Source organism: Epinephelus moara, chromosome 23, assembly GCF_006386435.1.
Source record: "Epinephelus moara isolate mb chromosome 23, YSFRI_EMoa_1.0, whole genome shotgun sequence".
NCBI lineage: Eukaryota > Metazoa > Chordata > Actinopteri > Perciformes > Serranidae > Epinephelus > Epinephelus moara.
Window position 1 is genome coordinate 19,223,268 of NC_065528.1, and position 26,238 is coordinate 19,249,505.

The 26,238-nt window shown below is 41.3% G+C and overlaps 1 protein-coding gene and 1 long non-coding RNA gene across 2 annotated transcripts in view; both read right to left on the reverse strand.

Annotated features, from left to right (window-relative positions):
• cacna2d4a (calcium channel, voltage-dependent, alpha 2/delta subunit 4a) overlaps positions 1–26,238 on the reverse strand; it is a 150,678-nt gene that overhangs the window by 21,916 nt on the left and 102,524 nt on the right. The window contains exon 30 of the mRNA XM_050036513.1: positions 10,657–10,718. Within this exon, the coding sequence (XP_049892470.1) occupies positions 10,657–10,718 (62 nt within the window). The remainder of the gene's footprint in view (positions 1–10,656; positions 10,719–26,238) is intronic.
• LOC126385027 (uncharacterized) lies at positions 4,169–7,443 on the reverse strand. Its single transcript, XR_007569387.1, has 5 exons — positions 6,995–7,443; positions 6,638–6,707; positions 6,206–6,326; positions 5,368–6,016; positions 4,169–4,794 (listed from the first exon to the last, which is right to left on the reverse strand). It is a non-coding gene; the product is annotated as an uncharacterized LOC126385027 (long non-coding RNA).

The following is a 26,238-nucleotide window of genomic DNA, read 5'->3' on the forward strand; positions in this document are numbered from 1 at the left end:
AAATGGCGGAAGGGGGCCCAAAGGGGGCGGGGCGCGGTGTCGTGACGACATCTCCTCAAGCCTAATAAGCACACAGCCATTTGTGGCCAAGTCATGATTGCATTTATTTATAGTCTGGAATTAAACCATGACTGCTGATTTTCTTATGCAGTTGATTCTGAGGGCAGCGTTTGTGTAGTGTGAACAAGCATATAGAGGATTATAGGTAGAAACGTGTGGGCCGGTGCATGGGCTGGTGTGTGGGCCAGTGCGCCTGAATGTCCCGAGTTGAATTTGTGTCCCAGTCTGCTCGTGCTGTAGTGGACAAATTAAATAAGAGGGATTTGATTTAATTCCCTCTTGTAATTGCAAACGGGTCAAATTTTCCAGTTCACTGGGAAATTCGTCACAGTATAGAAGCTAAAGATGCTCCAATTTCTGTTTCAGTGAGACTTCAACAAACAACATACTGGTTTGTTTGTTTTTTGCCAGAAATTGGGCCAATTTTTTTTTTGGTTTTCACTAGTGGCACTAAAACAAAATGCATGAGGTCCCTGAAATCAAAAAGGTTAAATTTGCTTGACAAATTTACTGTAAAGCTGCCCATTAGATTGTTTTGTGTGGGCACAATTGCCTTTTTGTTGAAAAATGTCTGCTACATTTTGACATTTTCTGTGCACAAAAAGAGTTCATACCCTGATCACGTCAGATAATCACATAATTTATTCCTAGCTGGACTGCCAGCTGGACTGATCTGTCTATACCATCTGCAATCATGCTGCAAATGAATTTAAATCAAAGCTGCCAATTTGTTCATCACAGCTAACTGCCTTGGACCCTCTATTTGATTTGATGTATGTCTCCTCTATAAGTAACCATTTTATGTCTCATCCTACCTCTTAACCTCAAACATCAGAGCCAGCTTTCTAAATCTGGGCAGCATGTTGGAGGCTGTTCCCTCAGATCCTGTGTTGGTAAATTTGTCTCGTCTGGGAGCTCCAGCAGGAGTCAAGGTGATAGTGAGAGCATCAATTATCACTCTCATTCCCCGAACCGCAATCGAACAGTTTCTCATCGCGACTAATGATCCTGCTGTCTGCTCATACACACACTTGAACTCAAATTAAGCAGCACACCACAGTATTGTAACCATGATATACTACTCTTTACTGAGCTTTGCTGTTCTGTGATGTCTGATTTTACAATTGGCATAAATATACTTTGAAGAAAGCTGTTCCATTTCTGAAGATAGATTAAAATAAATAAACAAAATATGTGTTTTTGTGATTGCATGAACATTTCAAAGTTGTAGTTCTGGAAGACACAGACACAGAATGCAAGTAACAAATATTGAATTGCAGAGCAAGGAAGACCAGCTGAGTCTTGTCCGTGAGATGAAGAGCATGCCAAGATGTGAATGGCAAAAAATCTATCATCTTTTGATTCTCATTAGTATCACCTCACAGCCTCCCCCTGCATCTCCACTCGCTTTCATACAAAATATAGCAGCAATGGACTGTGAGAGACGGATCATCACACTGTAGGATTCATACTGTATATTTTAATGTGATGTATCTTTAGAAGATTGTGGGTTTGCAGATTTAACCAAGGTGGGAGCATGTGTCAGTGAAGCAAGGCGATTCTTTCAATTTATTCCTTTGTATGTTTCTTTCTCTTTCACTGTCTCTCACTCTTTCAACACCATGGATGTACACACTCACCCTCACACATACACAGAGTGTACAAAGCAGTGTGCGCCATACGGATATGTCAGATCATTTCCTATTAACATTCAGACAGATTCCTGTTAGTGGAAGCTCATGCTTTATTCTTCCCTCACTGATTCCTATTTCATTGACTAATAAAATCTTACTTAAAGGTACTCAACCTTATACTGTCGCTATAAGTCCACGAGGGGTTTTCTTTCACTTACATAACTCTTCCCCTGAGATCTGAAATCTCCGTGCAGAGTTCCTTGCAATGACGAACAAACATCTAATGATGTAGTTGTGTGAAAATCAGCAAAGGTCGGTATTTCTTAATGATTGCATGAGTCATTCCCAACACAATAAACACAATAAATTATGTTAAATTAAATGCTTGTTTATGGCTACACATTGCATAGGCAGCATGAATGAAGACTCTGAGCCATTGTGCTCTTAAAGGGACAGTTCACCTCAAAATCAAAAATATATTTTTCCTCTTACCTGTAGTGCTATTTATCAGTGTCGATTATTTTGGTGTGATTTCCTCAGTGTTGGAGATATCGGCTGTAAAGACGTCTGCCTTCTCTTGAATATATTGGAACTTGATGTCACTCGGCTTGTGGTGCTCAAAGTGCCAAAAAATTATATTTGAAAAACTCAGCAGCAGTGTCTTTCTAGAAATCATGACCTGGTTTCTTAGAATAATCCATTGATCTTTTTGTATCAAGTTTCATGTCGGAACTATTTTCTTTCAACTGAACTACACCCGCCAACTATATCACCAGAAGGAAGCATGCATCTTCTGCTAGCTCACCGAGCAGCACTGAACTAGCTAACATTACAGCTCAGCCAAGGTAGACGTCATTAATGTTTACATCTCAGGCTGCCATGAGCATGAGATACTCGTCCATGAGTAGATGCATGCTTCCTTCTATGCAGTGATATGGTTGGTGAATGTAGTTCAGTAGAAAGAAAATAGTTCCTGCATAAAACTGCTCACAACAAGGTCTGTAGGCCATCATGTCTGGAAAGAGACATTGCGGTTGAGTTTTTGAAATGTATTTTTTTTGGCACCTAAGGCAACAAAAGCGAGTGCCATCTAGTTCCATTATATTTGATGTCCACAGCCGACATGACAGTATTTACTGTGCAATGGTTTAAACTGAATAGGAAATCAAGGCTGGATTCTCACATGATCTCTTCATCTCTCAAAATCCAGCTGCCTTGCAAGCTAACAGGATTTAGGCAGACATGTAGGAGGAGAGCGGAGTTGTTCATACAGAAACCTGTAACATTAAATAATTGTTCTCGGGAATCTTAAAACTTAGAAGAATTCTAGTTTTACTGTTTTGAGTCTTTTGTTTTTAACTGTGTTATCTCTGTCTGCGAGGCAGGTTTTTTTTTTGTTTGAATGGAAATTCCAAATAAAAAAAGAAAATAATCAAATTTGATAAAGTATGGAATGGTTACTTAAAAAATTTCTTGATTGAATTTACGGAACAATTACTATATTGTGACATATACATTTACTGCGATACATCACTAATACTGTCCCTTTGAAAGAACCCAACAATGATGGTGTAGGAAACTGGTAACAAACAGCTTATGATGTTACAGAAAAATAGAAGAAAAGAATGATGAGTTGATTCAGTATCTTTAAGAGTAATGAATGCAAATTTATTTAGGTAATTCACGTTTGATACACATCGATCAACCACGTTAAAACCACTGACAGATTAAGAGAATAACATCGATCATCATGTCACAATGCCACGGTCTGCTGGGAAAACCTGAGTCCTTGCATTCATGAGAATGTCACTTGACACGCACTACCCACCCAAACAACATTTTAGACCAAGGACACCCCTCATGGTAACAACACTGCTCAATGACCGTGGCCCCTCCAGCAGGACAATGAACCATGCCACACCGTAAAGACTGCTCAGGAATGGCCCGAAGAATGTGACAAAGCTCAAAGCATTGACCTGGCGTCTAAATGACCTAGATCTTGATCTGATCGAGTATCCGTGGGATTTGCTGGTACCCCATCTCACAACCCACAGGGCTCAAAGGATCTGGTGCCAGACACCACAGGACACTCTCAGAGGGTCTTGCCATGCCTCAACAGGTCAGAGTCAAGTCCAGTCCATGGTGTGGTCTCTGACTTGGATGGGTCAGAAGCACGATCGGTAAATGGTGTGGTGTCTGACTTGGATGAGTCAGAACCACAATCAATAAATGGTGTGGTGGCATGGACACAGATCCTCTGGGGATGTCCTGTTCTGTCTGGCACCAGCACGCTGGTGGGCGGATCCTTAAAGTCTTGTTGGTTGCAAGGTGGAGTACCAGCACATCCCACGGATGCCCAACTGGATTGGGATCTGGGGTATTCAGAGGCCAGGGTGACGCCCTGAGCTCTTGATCACGTTCCTTGGGCCATTCCTGAGCAGTTTTTGCAGTGTTGCATGGTGCATTGTTCTGCTGGGGAAGCTACTGCCATTGGGGAGTGCCGTTGCCATGAAGTTTGTACTTCGTCTGCAATGGTGTTAGTGTGGGCGGTGCATGTTGAGAGGACTTTAACATGAATACAGAACACTGCACATAACAAGATGATCAATGTCATCACGTCACCTGTCAGTGGTGTCAGTGATGTGGCTGATCAGTGTAAATACAATGCATTAAGTAAATAAACAGTAAAACAAACAATGAAAATAATAAAAGACAGCTCAAAGATAATGGGAGAAGTTTGATGATGGAAATGTTTCCATCATCTGCTTCTTCTTTGCTTTGTCAGCACTGGGACTCTCAACCCTCATTGCAACTGGGACCAGCGTGAGGTTCTTGACGTCCTCATTCTTGTGAAAATTTGGTGGCAGGACACGTGGCGGTCTGTGCAGTTTCCCAGTCATTGGCTTGGAGGGACTGACTTGAGAGTCGATGATATGCTTGCAGCACTTGATCAGCTCTGCCATCTCAGGTTTGTGCGCTGCTGACCAGGAGCAGCCGGAGCTGGACTGGGACATGTTTTCAACTGGGGGCAGACGCACAGGCATCGGTCTGTCCCATTTCTGCTGACAGCCCTCCTTGTTGCCGCAGTTTTGTAGGACAACTGCAGGAGAATGAAGGAAAAATAGGTCAGTAAAACTAATAAGGTTTGACTGAGAAGTGTGAGATACTGCAAATAACCTGGGTCAGATTAGCCAAATAAAGTTGACAATGCTGTACCAAAAGGTTACTTTTTTCTGTTCAAAGTAAAGTTCAATAAATGCATCAAAAAAATTCAGTTAGCAAGTAGAATCATGTGCAAAATTTACTTTTTTATAGTCTACCTGTAACTATTCAACCTATTTAAAGAATGTGAGACAGGGTACAGGCTGGGTTTATGTCTGTAGTAAAACGTGTAAAGTGTTTAAGATCAATGTACAATCAAACAGCTTGTAGGTAACATGGGCGGTTTCACAAAGCCATGTCTGTCCTGCTGTGGATGCTGCGAGTTCAGCCTAAAGGCCCATTTATGCTCCCTTTACGTACAAAAATGTATACGTCGGTTTCAAATGATGTTACCGTCACTGCCCACATACTTCCATGCGCCCTTTACGTTGGCATAGATGTTAACCAATATATCCACCAGGGGGCAGCCCAGAGTCAAAAGTTACAAACATTAAAAAAGAGAAATCCTTACCATGTCATTATCTGGGTAGTTGGTCGCCGTTGCTCGGTGATTTATATAAGCCTTGAGCCATCCCAGACGCCAAAGAATTGGTGGATCCACCCCATCAGCAGCATCCCCACTCCGCTTGCTCATGGACTTGTTGTGGGCAACAAATCTGTCTCGCACAGACCTCCACTTCTCCTTCGCTACCGACCAACTCACATTTAATTCCCTTCCAATCTCCTCCCAGTTGTGCTGTAGTATGTGTTTATTCCGGTGTCCAGGAGAAGTAACATCATAGAGATGTTTATAGTTTCTAACTAACTTGCACGACCTTTCCACAAAAAGTTCCGCCATTGTTATTTCCTCTTCGTGTCTCACTAGAGCTACGTATCGGGTAGTGACAGCAACACTGCCCCCACAGTTTCTGGTGGTACTTCTCCGTTTGGCCCATATCCATAAGCTTTATGGAAACGTGCAGAAATCCGGACGAAATGAACGCGGAGCACGGACAGAAGGCTCTGTCTGTATCCAGATCTGTATTTAACGTTGAGCATAAATGGGCCTTAAGGCTGGAAGATGAGGCGCGTTTGCTCAACAGCTTGACCTGCTGATGGGTCTTGACAGCTCTAACTGGTAGTGGGAGAAACTGTGTTGAAACCAGTTTGTCATCACCCGCCTGTTATACAGGAGACAAAATAAGAAGGGGAATGTCAGACGGAGGGACAAATTGCAAAATGCCTTAAACAAATACACCATTGTTAATGATAAACACCATAATAATTATAAGCATAATGTAATACTGTTACTATGCAGTGCAAAATAAATAATAGATTTGTTTTGCAATGACTATGAATGGCAGACTAACCTTTGTGTTGCAGGTGTGTTGTTTCATCAGCTGGCAGTTGCCTTTTTGGCAGGTTGCATCCGTGCACAGCAAGCTTGGATTTTTGTATTATCAGGAAGTCTTGGACATCTCCTGCATGAACCTGGTACATGTCACAAAATAGAATATTGAGATTGAAAATAAAAACACTTGGATCAACAAGTTGTGTAAACTTGTCTTCATTGTGTTATAATTTAACCCTATTTAATTAACAGGGCACACAATGGAAGTCACTGTGTGTTACTATTAAGTAACTATTTGGAAAGAAAGATCATATTTGTCTTAATTAGGGATTTCAGGCAAAATATTTCAAGAAAAACACATTTTAAACTGAAAGAAAGAAGTAAAAATAAAAGAATATACATTCATAAAATACAGAGGCAGCTACAGTGTTGAAGGTAATCTCATACAAACCTTTTTCTTTGGGTTCACTTCACTTCCGTCCCCCTTCATTTCTTGTTTTTCTCTGATTTTCAGCATTTGCCTGGTGGGAAAGTTCAAGGTGATCAACCAGTGTCACTGTACATGTAACAGAGTTGTGTAATTTAATTACAAAATGAATGTTATTTAAATTACTTACAGTTACAGAGAACAAAATGTGTAAATAATTTACAGTTACTGAGCTAATTGTTGGTGATCACAAAGAAGGTACATCCAAAGGTACTGTCTTTGGTAAAAACCTTATATGCTTATGTTAAGTAACCTCTCAAACAGCAGTTACTGTAATACTGAAGGATTACGATTTTGTAGATTAGTGACTGAATTTCTCACCTTTGCTTTTTCTCGCTCATGGTTTCAGTCTGACAGTGCAGCAACCTGAACAGGTAAGGTGAAAGTCTCTCACAAAATACCACAATCAATATGCAGTTTGTAGCAGCTGTGCCTCAAGACATTACAGTTCTACCTGTAGTGTCCATTCCAGACAGCGCCTTGGCCGGGACTAACTTTGTTGTCAAGCTGTTGTCAAGAGTGGTTAAATGGTACGCTGCAACAAGTGGCTGATCCACAAATGGCCAAAGGTCCACCAAAATTTTGCAGTAAGTATTTTTCTATCACAAAGCACTGAAAGTTAGAAGTTTACCTGTTGGTCCAGAGGTCCAGTGACAGCCTGTTGCCTACAGCACGTAATCCCACATCTCACTGTGCCTGTTTCTGCTTTTACTCTCCCTTCCTGTGGTGTTATTAGACTTGTTTACATTACAGCAAAATGAAGAAATGGTTTTTTTTTCAGCAGTAACTTAACTACTCTCATAGCGCTGTAAAATAAAGCAGATTTCTGAAAAGTACAAACATGGACAGAGAGAGAAAGTAATCTCCAAACCACAGAGATTCAGGTAGAAGCTACAAAAGTACTGAGAGGTGAACACACAGAGACTTTAAAAACACCTTTCTCTCTGGTTTCCTGCACAGATGGGAGTTGAGTGTCGTAACACGTGCTTGTTTGAGGGGAAAAATATCTATTTTGATTTTAAGGGTGAACTGTCCCTTCAACACTTCAAACACCACATGTGTCTTTGTAAGCCACTGAGCCAGTATGAAACCCTTTTTGGCAGAAGTTGGTTATTGCACATCCTCCTGAGTATATACGTATCTTATTCTGGATGTTACAGTAGGTACAGTATCTTCACCCCCGAGGGAGCTTAATACTTAAAATAGACCAGAGAGGATTTCACACACACATACATCTATGCATGGATAGGCACACTTGAACATACACAGTCAGGGCAAGCACATATGATGAGTGCATGCACACACAATCCCCTATGAAATAAAGATGGTTGACAGTGAGTACATGACAGGAAGATGAGGTGATTATGTAAGCTATCAGAGGCGAAGAGGGAGGGCTGAGGAAGTCGAAGGTGCTCGCAGTAAATGACTTTTTATGCAGCATAAATCTAGTGGATAACAAGGCTACTGCAAATGATGCTAATGAGTTCCTAGTTGATGAATATGGACATAACAACACACTCGTGCACAGATGGTTCATGCATATGGTCCCCGTCAACATGACACACATTAACATTAACAGTATACACATATACGGCACTCTCTTCTTCACACCTCCATAAACACACACACACACACACACACACACACACTCACACTTGGGAGTTAGTGAGCCTCGCCGTGGTGGCTATCCATCATTTAATGGCTAGCCAGCAGCCCTAATGCTCTTTTAACTGCTGTCATTTACAGCCACAGGAGCAGGAGGGGGGAACAGCCAAGCTATCAAACACCTGCTACAGCAGAGGTGTTACGCCAAATTAAGCAAGTTGTCCTGGATAAAATGTTTTCTTGAAGGTGTGGGAGAACTCAAAGAACACTAAGATCCTTCACTGGAGCTAGTACTGATGAGAGGACACATGAGCAGGACACAAAATATACGTAGGCTGACAACAACTCCAAAGATGGCATTTAGGTTCAATCCCAATACACCCCTTACCCCTCCATTTTGAGCAGTCATGTCTAGGGATAGGGTGTCTCGATGGCCCTTCAAATTGAGGTTTTTCAGAAGCACACTTCAAACTGAGTGTTATGAGAAATCATCTGTAAAATGGCTGCACAAGCAACAACAGAAACCCACAAATGTATTTTCTTTGTAAATAAAGATTTAAAAATTACAATAACTATCAAATTATTTTAGTTTAATTAATGTCGTTGCAGTATCTTATAGTCCTTTTCTTCATAACAAGCATAAGAAAAGAAATCGCTGGTAGTATGCTGATGTCTCTGTAGCTAACTAGCTAGCTAGCTAACATTACCCCGCCAACATTTGTATATGGGGCTCATGTGGGTAGGAAATGGACGTTAAAATGGGCCTTATATTGGATTGAACAAGGGTTCCATATTTGCCCCATGCCAATTGCCCACATGGGTGGGTTTTGGGTCCATACTCACTTGGTACCCAAGTAGTCCTACCATAACCTATGTGGGGCCCACTTGGGTAAACCTACCTATGTAGGCTACTGGCATGTGGCCAGTATGAAACCCATGGACCATCCCATATAGGGCCCATTTTTCAGCTCATCTAGAAACCCACATGGGCCCCACATACATTGTTATTGCTGATTCATATGTCCTACATTTTGACATATTTCCACGTTGCATTTCCTCATTAGATACCATATGATGCACAAAATTTACTAAAATCCAGCAGTGAAGTTTCTGCACTTGTCACCGCTCCTCTAATGAGGAAGTTGCTAACGTTAGCCTCCAGAGCACAGCTCGAGGTCTGATTATGAAGCAGTGATCTTTCTTTTTTGATGACTTGTTGGATCGCTTGGAAGCACAGAAACTTAAAGACTCACAAGTGTCCTGACAACCACAAAAAGATGCCTGCAGCCCACACACGAGAAATCCCCACTGCAGAAGGCAGCATATTCGCAATATCCAGCAAAGTTTTCGACCACTATGCCTTTTAACACTATTCCGAGGGGCAAAGTGGCACTCAAAACCACAGAGGTAGGGGGGAAATAGCAGCAAGTAATGGAATTGGGCCTTAATCTTTCAAAATAAAATTTTTGGCAGGGTAAGCCCTCTCTTTATGGTGGTTGCAGAGATATGGAAAACCCTGCATTTAGCCTTGAATGAAACAAAGTGTACATGCTGTAATTACCAACTAATGGAACAGGACAATAACCTATAATCATCATTGACTCCTTGTCATGCAGTAATAAATGGTGTCAGAATGGTCTGGTGGTTTAAAGGGGTATTCCGGTATCAAAGGCAGAGGCAATGGGTTAAACCCCTGGAGCAGACAGTGTATTAATCATGTCATTTATTGAGTAGGATATTTAAGAGGGAGTTATTGATACACAGGAATTTGGTGCTTGGTCAGTGCCTAAAGTGTAAATGTGACGTTTTAATGTCAAACCAGGAACACAATCTTTGAAAATGGTTAATGCCACAGATGTTAACAGTTTTAGACTGATCATTTCAGGAGACTCATTATATGGGGAGGGTGGTACTGTATTATTCCACAGTAACTCAAAACAGCATGATAACGTTGTTTGCATTCCACAAGCATTGTTCAATGAAACAGCTGTATCCATAAATACATCAAGTCTCTCTCATTAGTGCCAGTGCAGTGCGACAATTAACTTGTTTTATAGTGGGCATTAAAAAATAAAAACAACTATGAATCAAACGTGGATAAAAATCTAGAGCAATAATACTCTAATCGCAGGGTTTATTTCCCAAACAATACACAGTGGCACCTGACATTTATGATTCATGCTTTTGTTTATCAGATGGTGGCATCCATTAAATGTCACTGTTTAGAAAGCAAAAAGTTGCAAACAACTTGCAGAAAGTCAACTTATAGTTTATAGTTGTTTTCTCGATCAGTGTCACAATGCTTACGTAAAATATAAAGGATTCATTAAGTGAAGAGGAGGAAACACCTGCATCACATTGAGCCTGTATGTACTTACCTGTCTTGCGATGGCCCAGAATTTGGACTCCAGCACATCCAGAGTCATCTGGACACCGATGGCTGCAGAGAGAGAAAGACAGAGGGAGAGAAAGGTGAATTAAGTACAATAAAATAAACCTGTACATAAAAAGAAATAGAGTTAAATAAATAAATTGGAGGGGAGGATAACCAAGGAAGGGAGAACAGTAAGGAGAGTGATGAGGACGTTTGGAAAAAATAGAAGACAGAGTCAAGGATGTGGAAGATGTAGTGTACATACACATAAGTTAAACACCTCTGCTATATCAGTGCTTGGCAACAGAGAACAGGGCTTTGAATCCCAATGTGCCTCTGTCTAGTAAAGGCAGATGTCCACTGCAAACATTATTAGCACATACTGATAGTGTCATGGCAACGACATGGAGGCAGGAAGAAAACAATGTACACCACCTGTGGCTATGCAGCATGATCTTTCCAGTGTCATTACTTTATTATTGTTATTGCACTCTCTGTATATTCTTGGGGTAGCAAGGCTTGTTTGTATCCAAGATGCACAGTTGAAATATGTCTATCACCTCTCTTGCTGAGACAGTCGTAAATGTATTCAAACACATAAGATTGATATACTTAAACTAGAGATTAGTATGTGTAGTTTGTGTTTAATCAAATTTCATCTACGTTTTTATATCAGTGGCATTTTAAAGCATTTCAGTTTACATTTTAGTTTGTGTCCTTCTTTTCTACTAGTCAGTGACCCTTCACGTGAAACTATGACACTTTAGGTGTCTCTCTTGCATCAATTTTCACTAGTGTTTTCTCAAAATAAACTTCCATTTTCACAGGAAATGTACAGTTTCTGCTTGTTACATGCCAACTTGGAATATAGGTTAAAAAGACAAGGTATTTAGGTTTACTTCCTCAAGTTTAGGCAACAAAAGCCTACGGCTAGGTTTAGGCCCGGAGTCTCTGAGGGAACTCTAGGATGTCCCCTGAAAAACAGGGAATAGTTTTTTTGCACTTTTCAATTGATCATGAAGGTGAGCCCAATGTAAGTAAGAGTCATAAGAGATACTATTCTCGATTCAAGTTTCACTTCCTTCATGGTTATTTCATCAACTGTAGTTAACAACTACAGAATTCTGGTCCTAATCCTATCTGACAACCAAAACCTCTTTAAATCAAGGTCCCTAAAGTGAACTTCTATTAAATGGGGGTCCATGACCTAAAGGCCCTGACGCACCAAGCCGACAGTTGGCCGTCATTCAAAGTTAGGCTACTGGCAAGCAGCTGCCGTCCTCGTCAGTACAGTATGTCCTGCACTGCTGGCCCTCATTGGTGCTAGCTGGCTTTTTTTTCACTGAGTCAGCATTTTGAATTGGCATCTGTGACAGCAAAGCCCATCAGAGAATGAAATCGACTCCGATTGGCAGTTCAGCTCAGCGCACAAGAAGGGAAATGGAAGTGAGGATTGTAAACAAAGAGTTACAGTTAAGAGTGTGTGAGGTCAAAACAAACTTGTTATATAAGGTAAGATAATTTTTCTTCAGCCATTGACGGTTCATGATGGTTTGTGTTATTGGTCACTGGCGCATGGAAAATGTGCTTTGTTCTTTCAGCACAGGATTGTGTTGTCAATGTGCTAATTGGCTAACCAGTGTCAAGACGGTCTTCCAGTTTCCCTTACTGAATGACAAGTACTGACGACCGGTGTCTGCTGGTGTGGAGTTATCTCCTCTCACACAGGCACAGAAAGTATATGCTGGCTGACTGTCGTTTGTAGTCTTTGTGGTGTGCTCATGTGCAACGTTTTTGGCTGAGACACAGTGACGTCAAGCAACGCAGCACGGGGCCTTCATCACCACTAGTGCTCTAAAGTTAATTTGGTAATTTGGTGTGTCTGGACCTCAATGTGTGTCAATTTAGGGGTTCTTGACACAAAAGAGGTTGAGAACCACTGGATTACGCAACAAAACCATGTGGTTAGGTTTAAGAAAACCCCATCATGGTTTGGATTGAAGTAAGTATGTTTGTTACTAATGTAATGTAATATCATGTCACTGGCATAGTATGCTACACATACTAACACTAAGTTGTTAATTAAAATAATTGTGGACTTTCGGTTGCACATGGGAAATGAACAGCGGACTCCTGGGTGAAAGTCTAGAGTTTGTTTGACCTGTCCACCTCCCCTACCACCCACCCAATGCCGACTGTCTTTGACAGTCCGAGCAGCCACCACCACCAGCCTGTGCATCTCATGGCACTAAAGCTGCCTCATTGGTCGGTATCTGACGCTGAGGGCTAATGACCAAGCATTAGTGTTTGGCGAGTTGGGGTTGAAACCGGATGGTCAACCCACCATCCATTACTGGAGCTTTCAACTAAATCATTCATCAGGAGTTTGCACAGTTGTCATAGACATGGATCAGTTAACATGTATGGCTCAGCAGCTGCCCATGTGATACAGTTGAAAGCTGTCGAAAAAGCTTTCATGTTTTTTTTGGTCAAACTTCTATCTCCAAGGTCAAGGATGAACCTTGATAATGACAACTGTGTGACATGTAAGATCCCTAATGCTAAAATCCCTTATCTATGATATGAAGACTGTACATCAGCACCAGTGTGTCACCAGTTTTGGTATTGTGGTAGTAACAAACCCAGTAGGACCAGCAGAAATATATACATAGTGTCAATGAAAACATTGGTGGTCGCAGGCTCCACTGCTGTGATAATATTTCCACTTTAAGTAGTGATTCCTGAAGAAGTAATGACTGTAGCAGCAGTAGTAGAATGTAAATGGAGGAGGAAACTTTAATTCCAGCAGTTTAGAAGAAAGAACATTAATGAGCCGATTAATGTCCCAGGGTGAGAGACTATCTCTCTCTCTCTCGGCTCTCGGGCTGGAGGAGGAGAAGAGGACCTGCTGTACAGATCAGCTCAGCCTTCAGAACTCAACTTATGAAAATCCTTTTACAGTAACTGGCCTTCTGAGCCTCGGCACCGCTGTGAACCGACTATTCTTAGACAGTGTGTGTGTGTAAGTGTGTGTGTGAGTGTACGCGTATGTGTGTGTTCAACCTCTGCCTACAACACAGCACTCTCAGTCACATTACATTAAGCCAAGAATTAGTGTGTGTTTGTACATGTTTCACACACGCACATAAACACACACGGCGGCGGAGTGATTGCTTGTGTCAGCTTAGGGCTGTACGTCCATCAGCATTTTAGTCAGCGTGGTAAAGCAGAAAGGAACTGTAATTGCATAAGTTCTCAGTGCACACATACTGTATACACACAACACACACACACAACAAATACGCACACACTGCGAGGGAAGATATGACACTTCATATTAGCATCAAAGACTCAGCGTTTTTTCCCCTATCGTGCTTTTTACAGCCACACAGGGAAAGCCTCCGCCGGGCTCACAATACACAAAACACATATAAACACACATGCCTGCACACAGCTCACACATATAGGTACACATTCTGTATACAGCCTGCACTAATATCCAATGCACGTCATCATATACTATAATAAAAACACACAGCATAATAATCACTGTGATGGAGTCAGGTAGCTAAAAGGTGTTATTATGGGGGAGATTAGTTTATGGGTTGGTCATTAGGTCTGGTTGCAGGGCGGAAATGGAAGATTGGGGGACAGAGTAGTTGGGAGGAAAGACAAGGGTAGAGAGGGCCGTCTTGTTTGTTGAAGACAGATTTGGATACATTTAATAATTCATCGTACATTAAAGGACCATACCAGTAGTTTTTCATGTCTAACTCCTTTCTTATTACATAGTGTGACATGTTGGTCACATGTGCTACGCAATAAAGGAAATTCCTGAAGCAGCACCTATGTGATATAGTGTGAATAAATAGCAGATCGCTATTCTACTTGGTATCCGTGGTCTATCGTGCAACGATAGGATGGCGCCTGGATGCAGAGATAGATATGTTCATAACAAAGTAGTACAGTGATGATGCAGAGATTTCATACGAGACGTACATAACGCGGTCCTGCCTATGTGCATTCAACCCACGTAGGATGTTTGTATGAGTTGGCTGTAACCAGTGTTGTAGTCAAGACCACCTAAACCAGGACCAAGTCATGACCGAGACCAAAGCAGGGCCAGACCAAGCCAGGATCAAGACCAGATCACTACAAGTCCCATACTGCATGACACACTTACGATAAAAAACGATAGGCACTCCTAAAACTGATCTTAAAGATCCAAATTCCCATAAAGACACCCTCAGAAAACAAATGAAGGTTTGCCTTCACTCAATTGTTTTATATCACCACACTCTCTATATGTGTGTATGTACAAGTCTGCCATAAGAAATGTCTTGATAAAATAATCCAAAGGCATTGCTTTCTATTTTTCTATGGGCAAACAAATGCAAACACCTCAACCATCTTAATTTGACACTCCATTTTTGGTCATGGTCTAAACCGGTCTTGAAAGAAAATTCACTTTGTCTGAGACTGAGACAAGACCAAGTGACCCTATCATTCAGGATCTCAAGTATGTGCAACAACAAGGGGCTGACCACTCTAAACTTAAAAATTAAAGTCCACATCAATTCAAGTTGGGTCATTTTTCATCTTTTGTTTCTTCTCTCATGAAAATGAGGGAGTAAGAGAGTCCATCTCTTCAGTCCGAACAGATGTCTACCTTCCCCATGCTCTTTCTTTCATCTCTATCTATCTATTCCTTTTCTTACTTTTCTTTCCATCTAATCTTAACCCAATGGCTCCCCCTCAGAAACCCTCAGATACCCTCAGATGACACTATCACTCCCACTCATAGTCTCAAGTATGTGCAACAACAAGTGATTGTGTCATCGAGTCCTACCTTGAGCGAAACTGCAGTCGAGTCCCAGTTGAGACTGAGAAGTGGTCTCAAGCCCAAGACTGATTTCGAGGACTACAACACTGGCTATAACTCTGTTTGACACTGTAACTATTGTAACTTGTGTACAACAGACATAGCCTGTATCTCAGTAAGACAGATGAAGCACTACAGTTTTAACACTCAGTTAAAAATTTTTTTATCAATTCATGGTTTTTATAATACCTGGTTTTAGGAGGTGCTGCAACACTCTCAGCAGCCCTACTTCTTGTGTCCATTGTGTGCATAAATAATAATAAATAAGCAAAGATATTTTAAACTATGTCTGGATTTTTATTCATTTTAAAGGTTATGGAGAATGACTTTTTGAACTCCCCCCAACATGGACTTTGAATAGTCTCAATCTACAATAGACTTACTTGATACTTGTGACACTAACTGAATGAACGTTACCAATACTAGAGACAGCAAACTGCACACTGACAAAGAAACAATATCCAAAGTGGATCGGTTATGTCATGGCCGACACTGAACCAGGTAATTGCATCCCTAAACACAGCTATCACTTTAGCCCCTTTTACACTGCCAGATTTTCCGCGAATGTTGGGCCGTTTTGCCGGCAAGCTGTGAGCGTTTAGACACACAGAGCCGGATTGGTGAGTTGATCCGAGGTGCCCAATTTTCCGCCTCGTAGGGTAGTCATATTGGCGGACCCCTTTTAGTTTAAAAAGACTGAGACGGCCCTCCGCAACGGGAGGGGCTGTTGAAGACTTGTGGGAGGAGCTGTTGATGACGCCGCACGTGCGAGCCACTGGCGGTGGATAAACAGGAAACAGCTGATAGCAGGAATTAGTGAGCAGCTAGTAGCAAGAGGGAAACGCAAACCTAAGGGACACTGTAAAGATGAGCAACTGGGGAGACAAGGAATTGTGCGCCCTCCTTGTCCTCGCAAACGAAGAGGCCACTAACCGTCAAATGGCGGGAACAGTGAAGGACGGGCCAACTTATGAGAGAATCGCCAAAGGACTGAGCAGCCGCGGCTTCCCTCCCACGTCACCTCTTGCGTCACACGCTGAGCTACACGTTTTGTTACTTGCTCACGCCCCCCATTGCCCCGAAAAAGGCGCATTCTGTATAAACAAAAGTAGGTAGGCGGCATTTTGCTGCACTCCCCGATTTTGTTTTTATACTGCCAATGCTGAAAAAAGACTGATTGGGCTTTCCTGCAAATTTGCACAATTCCTATCTAAAAAGGGCTTTTGTCAGCCGGATCATGGCTAGGATTTTAGAAAAACTATCTCGAGTCCAAATTTAACCAGCAAACCCCCAACCACCTATGAAATGTTTAGCTTTCAACCAACAAAAATTTTCTAGGTAATTTTAAAATAATCACAGCATTTCACATTTTATGTATTTATTTATTTTACTTTTCAGTGATATTTTCTTCTGTCTACATCATGATCTGGAGCCAGGTGTATCACTCAGGTGGACAACACTTACATTTGAATTCATTAAACCGTTCCTCCTTCTAGTCTAGAAATATCCCGATCAGCCCTAAATTCATCACAGTGTATTGCAAGACTACAGTAGTGTTTGTCAAAATCACATTATTGTTGTGAGACAATGGAAATCTAAGAAAACCAATGGCTGCCTGACGGAATATAAAATAAACAACTGTACAGCATACCTTTTGGTAATGGCCAGGAAAATATTAAGTATAATTTATTTGTAGCTTAAGAGCTAAATTATATTCACTGGTAGTAAATGGTCAGAATATTTCATCTTCGTCCATAGCTATAGGCAGGAAAGTTCTACACAGCTCACTCAATTATGCTTGTAAAATGCTATTAGTAGATGAATTATGAATTGCTGAGGGTAAGAATAAACCAGGAGTCATATGTACTCATGGGTGTCTGTCTGGATATTATAAGGAAAAGGCTCTGACGTGTTCTGTCTAGGGGAGTGTTGTAGTTTGGGAGCGTCTGTCAGTGTGCTTGGTTTGTGTGTGTGTGTCTGTCTGTCTTGGATTCCGTCCAATCTCTTGAAAATCAGTCGTGATGCTGCATCGTGGCTGTAATCAGCCTGTAATCAGTCATGTACACAGAAAAAGTTTGTTTAGCTGATTGGGGAGTTGTTTATCTGTGCACAGGGCTCGTACGGCTCCAGAATGGCTGTTCAGAAATTTCCAAAGTGTTAAGATCTGCTCACTAAAGGGTATGGGCGACCAGAGAACTTTTGTTTTCAATAATGCTTCTGTGAAAATGTGGAAATTCCAGGAAGACAATTTTACATGTGATCTGCTATTTCAAAGAAGAAAAAATATCACATGTAATGATTCGAGATCAAAGTCCTTTCATTTGTGCCAAAAGCACATGTGACTTGCCACGTGTGACTTGTGAATAACTTGTTCAGATATTTAAACACCCTCTCCCACACATCTCTTCTCCTGAAAAGTGCTGGTGACCTTGAAGTCGTCTCCCTCCACCATAATCGCAGATAAAGTGTTGGAGGGCCATTATGGAGGGCAGCAGTAATCTGCCTTCTTTCCCTCTCTGAGTTGGAGGCTGATAGGCCAGATCTAATTAAAACCATCACACTGATCCCTGTGTGTGTGTAAGTGTGTGTGTGTGCTGTAGCTGATGTTTTTCTTATACCGTGAGTGCACAGCCAGCAAGCATTTCTCAATGTGTGTTCAGTTGGCATACAAGCGTGCACACAAGAATATGCATGATCTTGCATGCATGCAATTGAGAGTGCATGTGAGCGTGCGTGAGCTTGTATGTGTGTGAATGTGTGTGTGCTTGCGTGAGAGCCTATCTCGTACACTCACAGTCTGAGTTGCAATTAGCGTGAGCTGCCAATCACAGTGGAGTGCGCTTTCAACAGGAAATGAATTAATGAGGAAATAAATAAAAAAATTGAAGCAACCAAAAGCCGGAGTTAATTGGTTATTACACTAACGAGATAGAGGGATGAGAGACGGAGGGATGCGAGGTGTAAACGATGGGAGGGAAAAATGTGTGGGAAAGAAGAGGGGGAGCAAGGGTAAACAGACGGCAGACTCAAAGTCTTACTGCACTGTTGTCTCGTGAATTAGACTCATTATACATGTTGCATTAGATACTTTTTTTATGCACGCTGTGATTTACGTCATCAGAATGCAGTCTCTGAAAATAATGTTGTAAATACAGTGTAACCTGGTATATTCGAGCTCCCTTCCAATTCAGAGTCCTTCTCATCACTCACAAAGCCCTCCATAACAAGGCCCCCTCCTACCTCACAGCCTCCGCTCCTCTGATGCCAACCTCCTATCTCCACCACTCAGGACCAAGCACTGGACCTGGGGCGACAGAGCCTTCTCCACAGCCGCCCCCTTCCTCTGAAACTCTCCTCAAACACATTTGGGACTGCACCAATCTGTCCCAGCTCAAATCAAAACCCACCTTTTCAAAACGGGATGCCAGAAATGCAGAAAACACATGTATAAACACACATATTCATTCTGCTCACATTTCATGAAGGAAACCCAGTGTTTTTATACTATTCATTTCCAAAAGCAAATACATCTTAAGCCCTATTCTCACGGGACTTGTATTGCCCGGGGACCTCTAATTGTGTAGGTTGTATGTGACAGGGTTCCAACACATTTTCATGGGCAAAATTTCAAAACTTTTCCATTACTTTTAAAAGACCCATGACAACATTTCCATGACTATGCACAACGTACAACACAACCAGAACTATGTAGTATATTGTACTCCAAATGTTAGTACAGCTCCCAGATTGGGGGAGTAACAGATGTATTGGTACAGAAACTTTAAGTGTCATGACTCTACATGTTCAATCACACTGTCACCACTTTTTTTCTTGCCCCACTTGCCCTGTATTAATCAAACATATCAGATTCAAACTCTATTCCAACATTATTCCAGCTAGCTGGTGTTCATGGAGGAAGAGACAGACCATGGGGAAAAAAGAATACAGACACGTACATGATGGTGAACAAAACGTCACACATTCCCGCATATTAGAACTACAGTATGTTACAGCAACAACTACAGAAAATAAATTCATCGTTCTTTGACATTAAGGGAAAGGTTATCCACAGAAGATTCCTCTAACAGTTTTGTTACAAGAAATTTCATGACTTCCATGGCTTTTCCGGGCTTTCTTAATCTTAATCCTGTACAAATCTTACAGAGGTTGTATTGGCAATTATAAAAGAAAGTTCTGACAGGATTTTAGGGGCAGGAGGCACACTCAAAGATGATGAGATAGATAACATGTGACAATGAATTGATTCTGTTTGCTTACCCCACATTTAAAAGATGAAGGAGGTTAACACTGTACATCATCGCTAGTAGCACTGTGTGGTGTTTCTGTGCTGTGTAGAGCGAAGTTAAAAAGGACTGCGCTCATCGTATGCAGGGGATAATTTGAGTCAGATACAGACTTTGCTCATCCCATCCGAATGCACCGCACGAAATACAGACTTGGAGGGCGTAATTTGTAAATCACAGGAGGTCCCCAGGTAATACTAGTCCGGTGTGAAAAGGGCTTTAAGAAACAATTAATGCTGACTGTCTGGTGCTTTGTAAGCCCACCATCTACCTCAATCACTCTCCTTTGACTTTCTACAAGAATGAAGCACTTGGGGCTGAAGAAAACATTATTAGTGAACATAATGCATGCAGCTATCACACATAATTTTCAGGAACCAGGGGTGCATAGTCCTGCCACTAAGGCTCACTGTATTTGAGCAGAGAAATAGAAAGAGACAGAGAAAGGTGGCCTTTTGCTAAATGAGGCAGCAAGAGTGTCGAGTGTCTGACAGACTGTGAAGAAAGAGAGAAGGAGATAAGGTGGAAAATGGAAGGAGAGAGGGAAGGCAAAAATCTGTCTGTCTGTTTGTGATTTTCAAGTTTTTATTTTGGTTGAGACAGAGTGTGGTGACGGTGCAGTTCTATAAATGGCTGCCTGTGTGTGTGCACACATTTCTGACATCGTTTAGCGTGTTTAAATGCACGTTTGCGAGTGTGTGTTGCGCCGAGGTGGCACAGGAGGTCAGGCTGTGTTAAATGGCCAGAGAGCAGAGGCGGTGTTGATGGTTCCCTGAGCGAGACCCTGGAGTCGAGGCTAAATATATTGTATCACACACACACACACACACACACACACAAACACAGTCAATAAATTAAACTGGCACAATGGCTAAGTCTCTGGGCACAGAGGGGACACTGAAAATAAGGTCGCTAGTGACAAGGTGATTTCATTCTTTTCTGTTTCTCTTTCACACACACACACACACACACACACACACACACACTGGGCAGCAGCATGCTTTAGTAATGGTGTGTGAATCAGATATTATAACCACTAAAGGGAAATACAGAGCTAGGAAGTAAGAGAGAACAGAAGAGAGTCCAAGACCAAAGGAGTGAAGGACACACACACACACAATAAATTAAAAACGCAAGGTGTGTGGGCTTCAGAAAGAACACACACGCACCCAAATACACAGAGAGAAAGGTCGTCAATAGGCTTTGTAATTAAAGGAGCAGATTAATTGATGTAATGGTGTCAGGTGGCCCAGGTAGAGAGGGATGATGGAGGGATGAAGTGGGACATGACGGAGGACGGGAGAAGGATAAGACGAAAGGCAGAGGGGATGAAAGAGGATGAATTGATTTTTAATAATGTTATGAGTTGGAAACCCTTTTCATTTCAACCAAGCGTGGCTATCAATAATAGAGTGAGCGAGATCAAATGGTTGTGTGTGAGCGTGCGTGAGAGTGTGTGTGTGTGTTTCTCAGTCTTTCACATGCGCGTGTGTTTGTTTGTGTGTGCCTGAGTATAGAGACAACAAGAGGTGGGAGGTGTGGAAAGGAAAACAAAGAGTTAGGGGTGTGTGTGTTTTAAGAACGTGAGCATTAGCTCTTAATTTAAAATTCACACCTCCTTTTAAAAGATAATTCTCGTTTGTTTATTAAAGCTTTTGATTGTTTTTGTAGTTTTGGCCATCACTCCTGTTGTTGGCATTAATAACAATGTACTTTGCTATTACTTCTATGAAATAACTTTGTGTCATATTTCTGAAACTGTCACTACATCCACAGAGTACTATGTGAGACAGATAGTCCATCATGTTTCTCCTATTATTGCCGCTAATGGCATTTGCTAAAATCCCCTGCAGCTCACAGAAAACAACGAATCAGGGCCAAGGAGTCTCAGCTCAATCACTGCTCGTGAACTGTGGTCAAACTGTCAAACTAGGCAGCGCTGATGAAATATGAATCAAGATTCTGTTACTGCGTTGCCTATTTCTCACCTCAAATGTTCTCAGAAATGTATTTTAGTGTACTGTTTAGCTGTAAAATGAGACCGTTTTTGACCCAGCCACCATATTGAAAACAGTCGAGCGAAAGCCAAGCACCGCCCACCAGCCAGAGCAAACTTTCTCACTTTACAGCTAAACAGTACACTAAAATACGTGTCTAACAAATCTGAGGTGAGAAATAGTCAATGCAGAAACAGAATCTTAATTCATATTTAATCAGCGCTGCCTAGTTTGACAGGTTGACTGCAGTTCACCAGGCCTGATGGACATGATTGACAGCTGTGTTACAGCAATGCATCCTCCTGCAACAGTTCCTGTGATATTAAACGAATTAGCCACCCATGAGTGATGTTACATACTTAACGTTAAGTCACGTGCTTATCGTAAAGTTACATAGGTTAGGTTTAGGAAAAGAAACATGGTAAGGACGTATCTTAAAACTAAAACGAAGCTCAGCCTAAGTTCAATTAGGAAGACTTTCTTTGTGCTCATCCATTCACAATTCTCTCCTTCCCCACTGCTTCCTCTAATCAGCTGACTACGGGTGTTCACTCTTCTAGTTATCCAGTCAAACTCTGCCACGATCTCTATCAGCCAATCAGGATGCTACCACAAAATTTTAAATCTGCTCTCTCCTCTGCTGCTGTCAGCTGTCATTTTAGGCAGAATGGTCATGCCCTCCTCCACCCCGTTCACCTCCAGCCGTCGTATCCAGAGTCCAGGACGAGCTCAACAAAGGCTCATTCCTCTACTCATCCAGCCTATTCGGCTATGGATTCATCACCCTCCTTATATCGTACCATCTCAATGGGGACTTTTCACATTTTTCATTCTTATGTGCACATGTTAATAAGTAATCTTTTTGCTATAAAAACAACTATCTCCTGATTAAAGTTCACTTGGTTTCATGTGGGACACAAACACCAGTCTTCTGAGGTGAAAGTCCTGTGATGTTTGACTCATCTACCACCCCTATCTGCCTCCTTACACTGCCTTTTGGTCTTTATACTACTTCCTCATTTAATTCTGTATTCTGTATTCTGCATTAGTGGGATATGCAGGAATTACTGGCTCATTATTATATGGGTTATAAATGAATTGTGGTGCATTCATTTTTGTAGGTATACGTACAAACCGCACACGAGAACCCCCTGGTTAGAGTCCTCCTCTTCTCTGCATGGTTGTTTAATTCAGGCACAGTGGGTTCTTGCAAATGCCATTAGAAGCACTATGAGGAGGAGGAACATTATCTTTTCTCACAAATATACGTCTCATGTACTACTGTGTGGATGTCGTGATAGTTTCGGAAAATATAAAAAAAGTTATTATTATAGAAGTCACCAACTGTAGCTTTGAGCCTGTTTTACCCCTGAACCATCTCCAGCATCACTGATGACACCTGACAATGATGTCACAGTGTACTTACACACCCTGGAGTACACTTGTACATCACTGTAACAATGGAAAGCCACTGGAGTTCGGCAAAAACAAAATTTATAGGGGGTATGAAAGGACTCTGAATGTTACAAACACTTCACTTTTACCTCTAAATAAGGTGTTGTACATCATCTGGCCATCGATTATTTCCTGACTGCTTGTGTTTCTTGCCCCGTTCATCTAGAGAACTGAATTGTGATCTTCATTGCAAACTGAACCCTTTCGCAGTTACTTTCTGCGTGATTATGTAACAAGGGAGATATTGTTCAGTGAGGTTGTTGAAGTGAAGTTATTCAAACCTCGTCCTCGAAACACAATAACTCTGCATTGCATTCTGGACCATATAATCTTCAGAGGCTCTTTATGCTTAACTCATAAATATCAATGAAAAATTATCCAGTAGGAATTATTTTCTCAGCTGTGTAAGCTTCTGAAACTCCCCACCTGTGTGTATTTGATATTCACAAAGGTAACTCATTCCCACAACCTGTATTTTAGGTACTTTGTGCCCAGATTGAGGTTTTTCGAAGTGTGCGTTTTCTATTTGATCTGACTGTGGACAACAAGATTACTGTTTATCTGTACAAATGTCAAAGATTTATCATCTCTCTCTCGTCATTGTCCCCCTCTTTTCTTCTTTGTACACACCCACAAACACACACATCAACACTGACACAGACACAATCACACCGACGCAAACATGCACAGAGATTATAGCTTTCTCACTGAGAAATGTCACTTGTGTTCTCTTTTTCTCTGTCTCCCTCGCAAACACACAAGCACATAATTGCAGTTTTTATCAACAAATGTCAAACATTCATCAGTAAGATGAAACAGAGTGAGAGGCAGTTCAGATCATTTGTTTTCCTTTGTCTTCTCATTTCCACCAGATTTCCTCTCTCTTTCTATCCTCTTTAATATGTGACTGTTTGACCCCGTGGAAACTAAATCACTCCCCTATTCTAATCTTAACGTCACCAATGCTTCCATAGGTCTCGACATCTGTCATCAATACGCCTTGCACTGTAATCTGCATCTTGGTTCACTTGAATTTACTCATGCCCTCTGCTGTCCTCTATAAGGTTTAGGTTCAGTCTATTCGCACGAAATACTGCTGTTAACAACAGCAGAGAGAAGGGAGAGAAGACAAACAGCATTAAAGCTCAACACTGAGACGAACAGTGCATGAATAATAAATGCAAACATGAAAGGAATTTCTGTGATGATTTAAAGCATATAATAAGTGTATTATTTTCTTGCTGTGATGTGCTTTTGATAAATGAATATTGCTGTAACACATAGATGCACTGTTCCGATTGCATGCCTTGAAATTGGTTTTGGCTAGTTAAGGAGACTTAATGGTGTTTGTCAAAAACTTGTCGGTGTAAATCTAACTCCAAAGTGTTCCTAGTGTGATTGGTAAATCAAACTTTTACTCTTTCAACTCTTTAATTAACTGTGCACGGGTTCAGAAGGGAAAATGCACGCAAAGTGGCAGAACATTAATCTCAGTAAATGCTTTGCTGCATATTGTATATATATGATGTGAACAGGACTGTTTATCTGCAATATACTTTGATTCTCTACATCGCAAACATGCTTCTCACTTTGAGTTTTTATTCTGAAATTGTTTGCCTGGTTACTGTCACTAGTAGCTAACATGCAAAAATGTTAAAGGTGTATTGTGTAATGCTACAAAGAAACGGGGAGCAGCATTTCACAAGTCTATTACTGGGTCTACACAATTTAAAATTTACAGTCATCAGTTATTTAAAGAATAGAATTACCATCTGGCGATGTATGCCTCTGTGCACCAGTCAAGTAGCACTTACAGTTCACATCCATGTCTGTGAAGACATGGATTCTTCACATACATCTGCCCGCTGGCAGAGCAGAAGATCTATACAAAGATCTATACAATCAACACAATTTCGAGATTAGTGTCACCAATTCAGTATCTGACAAAATGTCCCCTTCTGTTTCTGAGATATGACACTGAATAATGGCCAGAAAAGTGTTTTTGTAGAACATTATGATGTCACAGTGAAGTTGACCGTTGACCTTTTGAAAATAAAATGTCATCGTTTCATCATTGTATCCTAATGAACCTTTGTGTGAGATGTCGTCATAATAAGCGTATGAATTCTTGAGTTATAGGCAAGAACATGTTTTGTGAGGTCATGGTGAACTCTGACGTTAGAGCACCATCAGTTAATTTTTGAGTCCAAGTAAACGTTCCTGCCAAATTTGAGGAAACTCCCTCAAGGCCCTCTTGAGATATTGCGTTCACAAGAATGAGATGGATAGGAGGTCACAGTGACCTTGACCTTTTGACCACCACATTCTAATCAGTTCATTGTTAAGTCCAAGTTAATATTTGTGCCAAATGTGAGGACATTCTCTCAAGGTGCTCCTGAGATATTGCATTTACAAGCATAAGACAGATGCAAGGTCACACTGACCTTGACCTTTAATCACCAAAATGTAATCAGTTCATCCTTGAGTCCAAGTGAATGTTTGTACCATATTTGAAAAAATTCCCTTAAGGTGTACTTGAGATTTTGTGTTCCCAAGAATGAGAAAGGAGAGGTCACCGTGACCTTGACTTGTGACCAACAAAATCGAATCAGTTTTTAAGAAAGTCGCCCGAGGCATTCTTGAGATATCTCTTTCACCTCCAGCCACAGCTATCGCCAGTGCGGAAGTATATGCAAAATTCAACCAAAGTCTTAGTCAAGTTTTAGCAAGACCATAGCAGCAAGAAAACAGCCACATCAAAACCATATATCGTTGCTATTTGAAAGTATTTTGGTACGGTTTGAATTATTAGTTAAACTAAAAACATCAACTCTTTGAGCTGAGTGCTTCAGAATAAAAGCTGCCATGGTTCGGCCTAATTTTGTATCACGATATGGCCTAAAATATCATGATATTATTTTATGCCATGTTGCCCAGTCCTAGTTGCA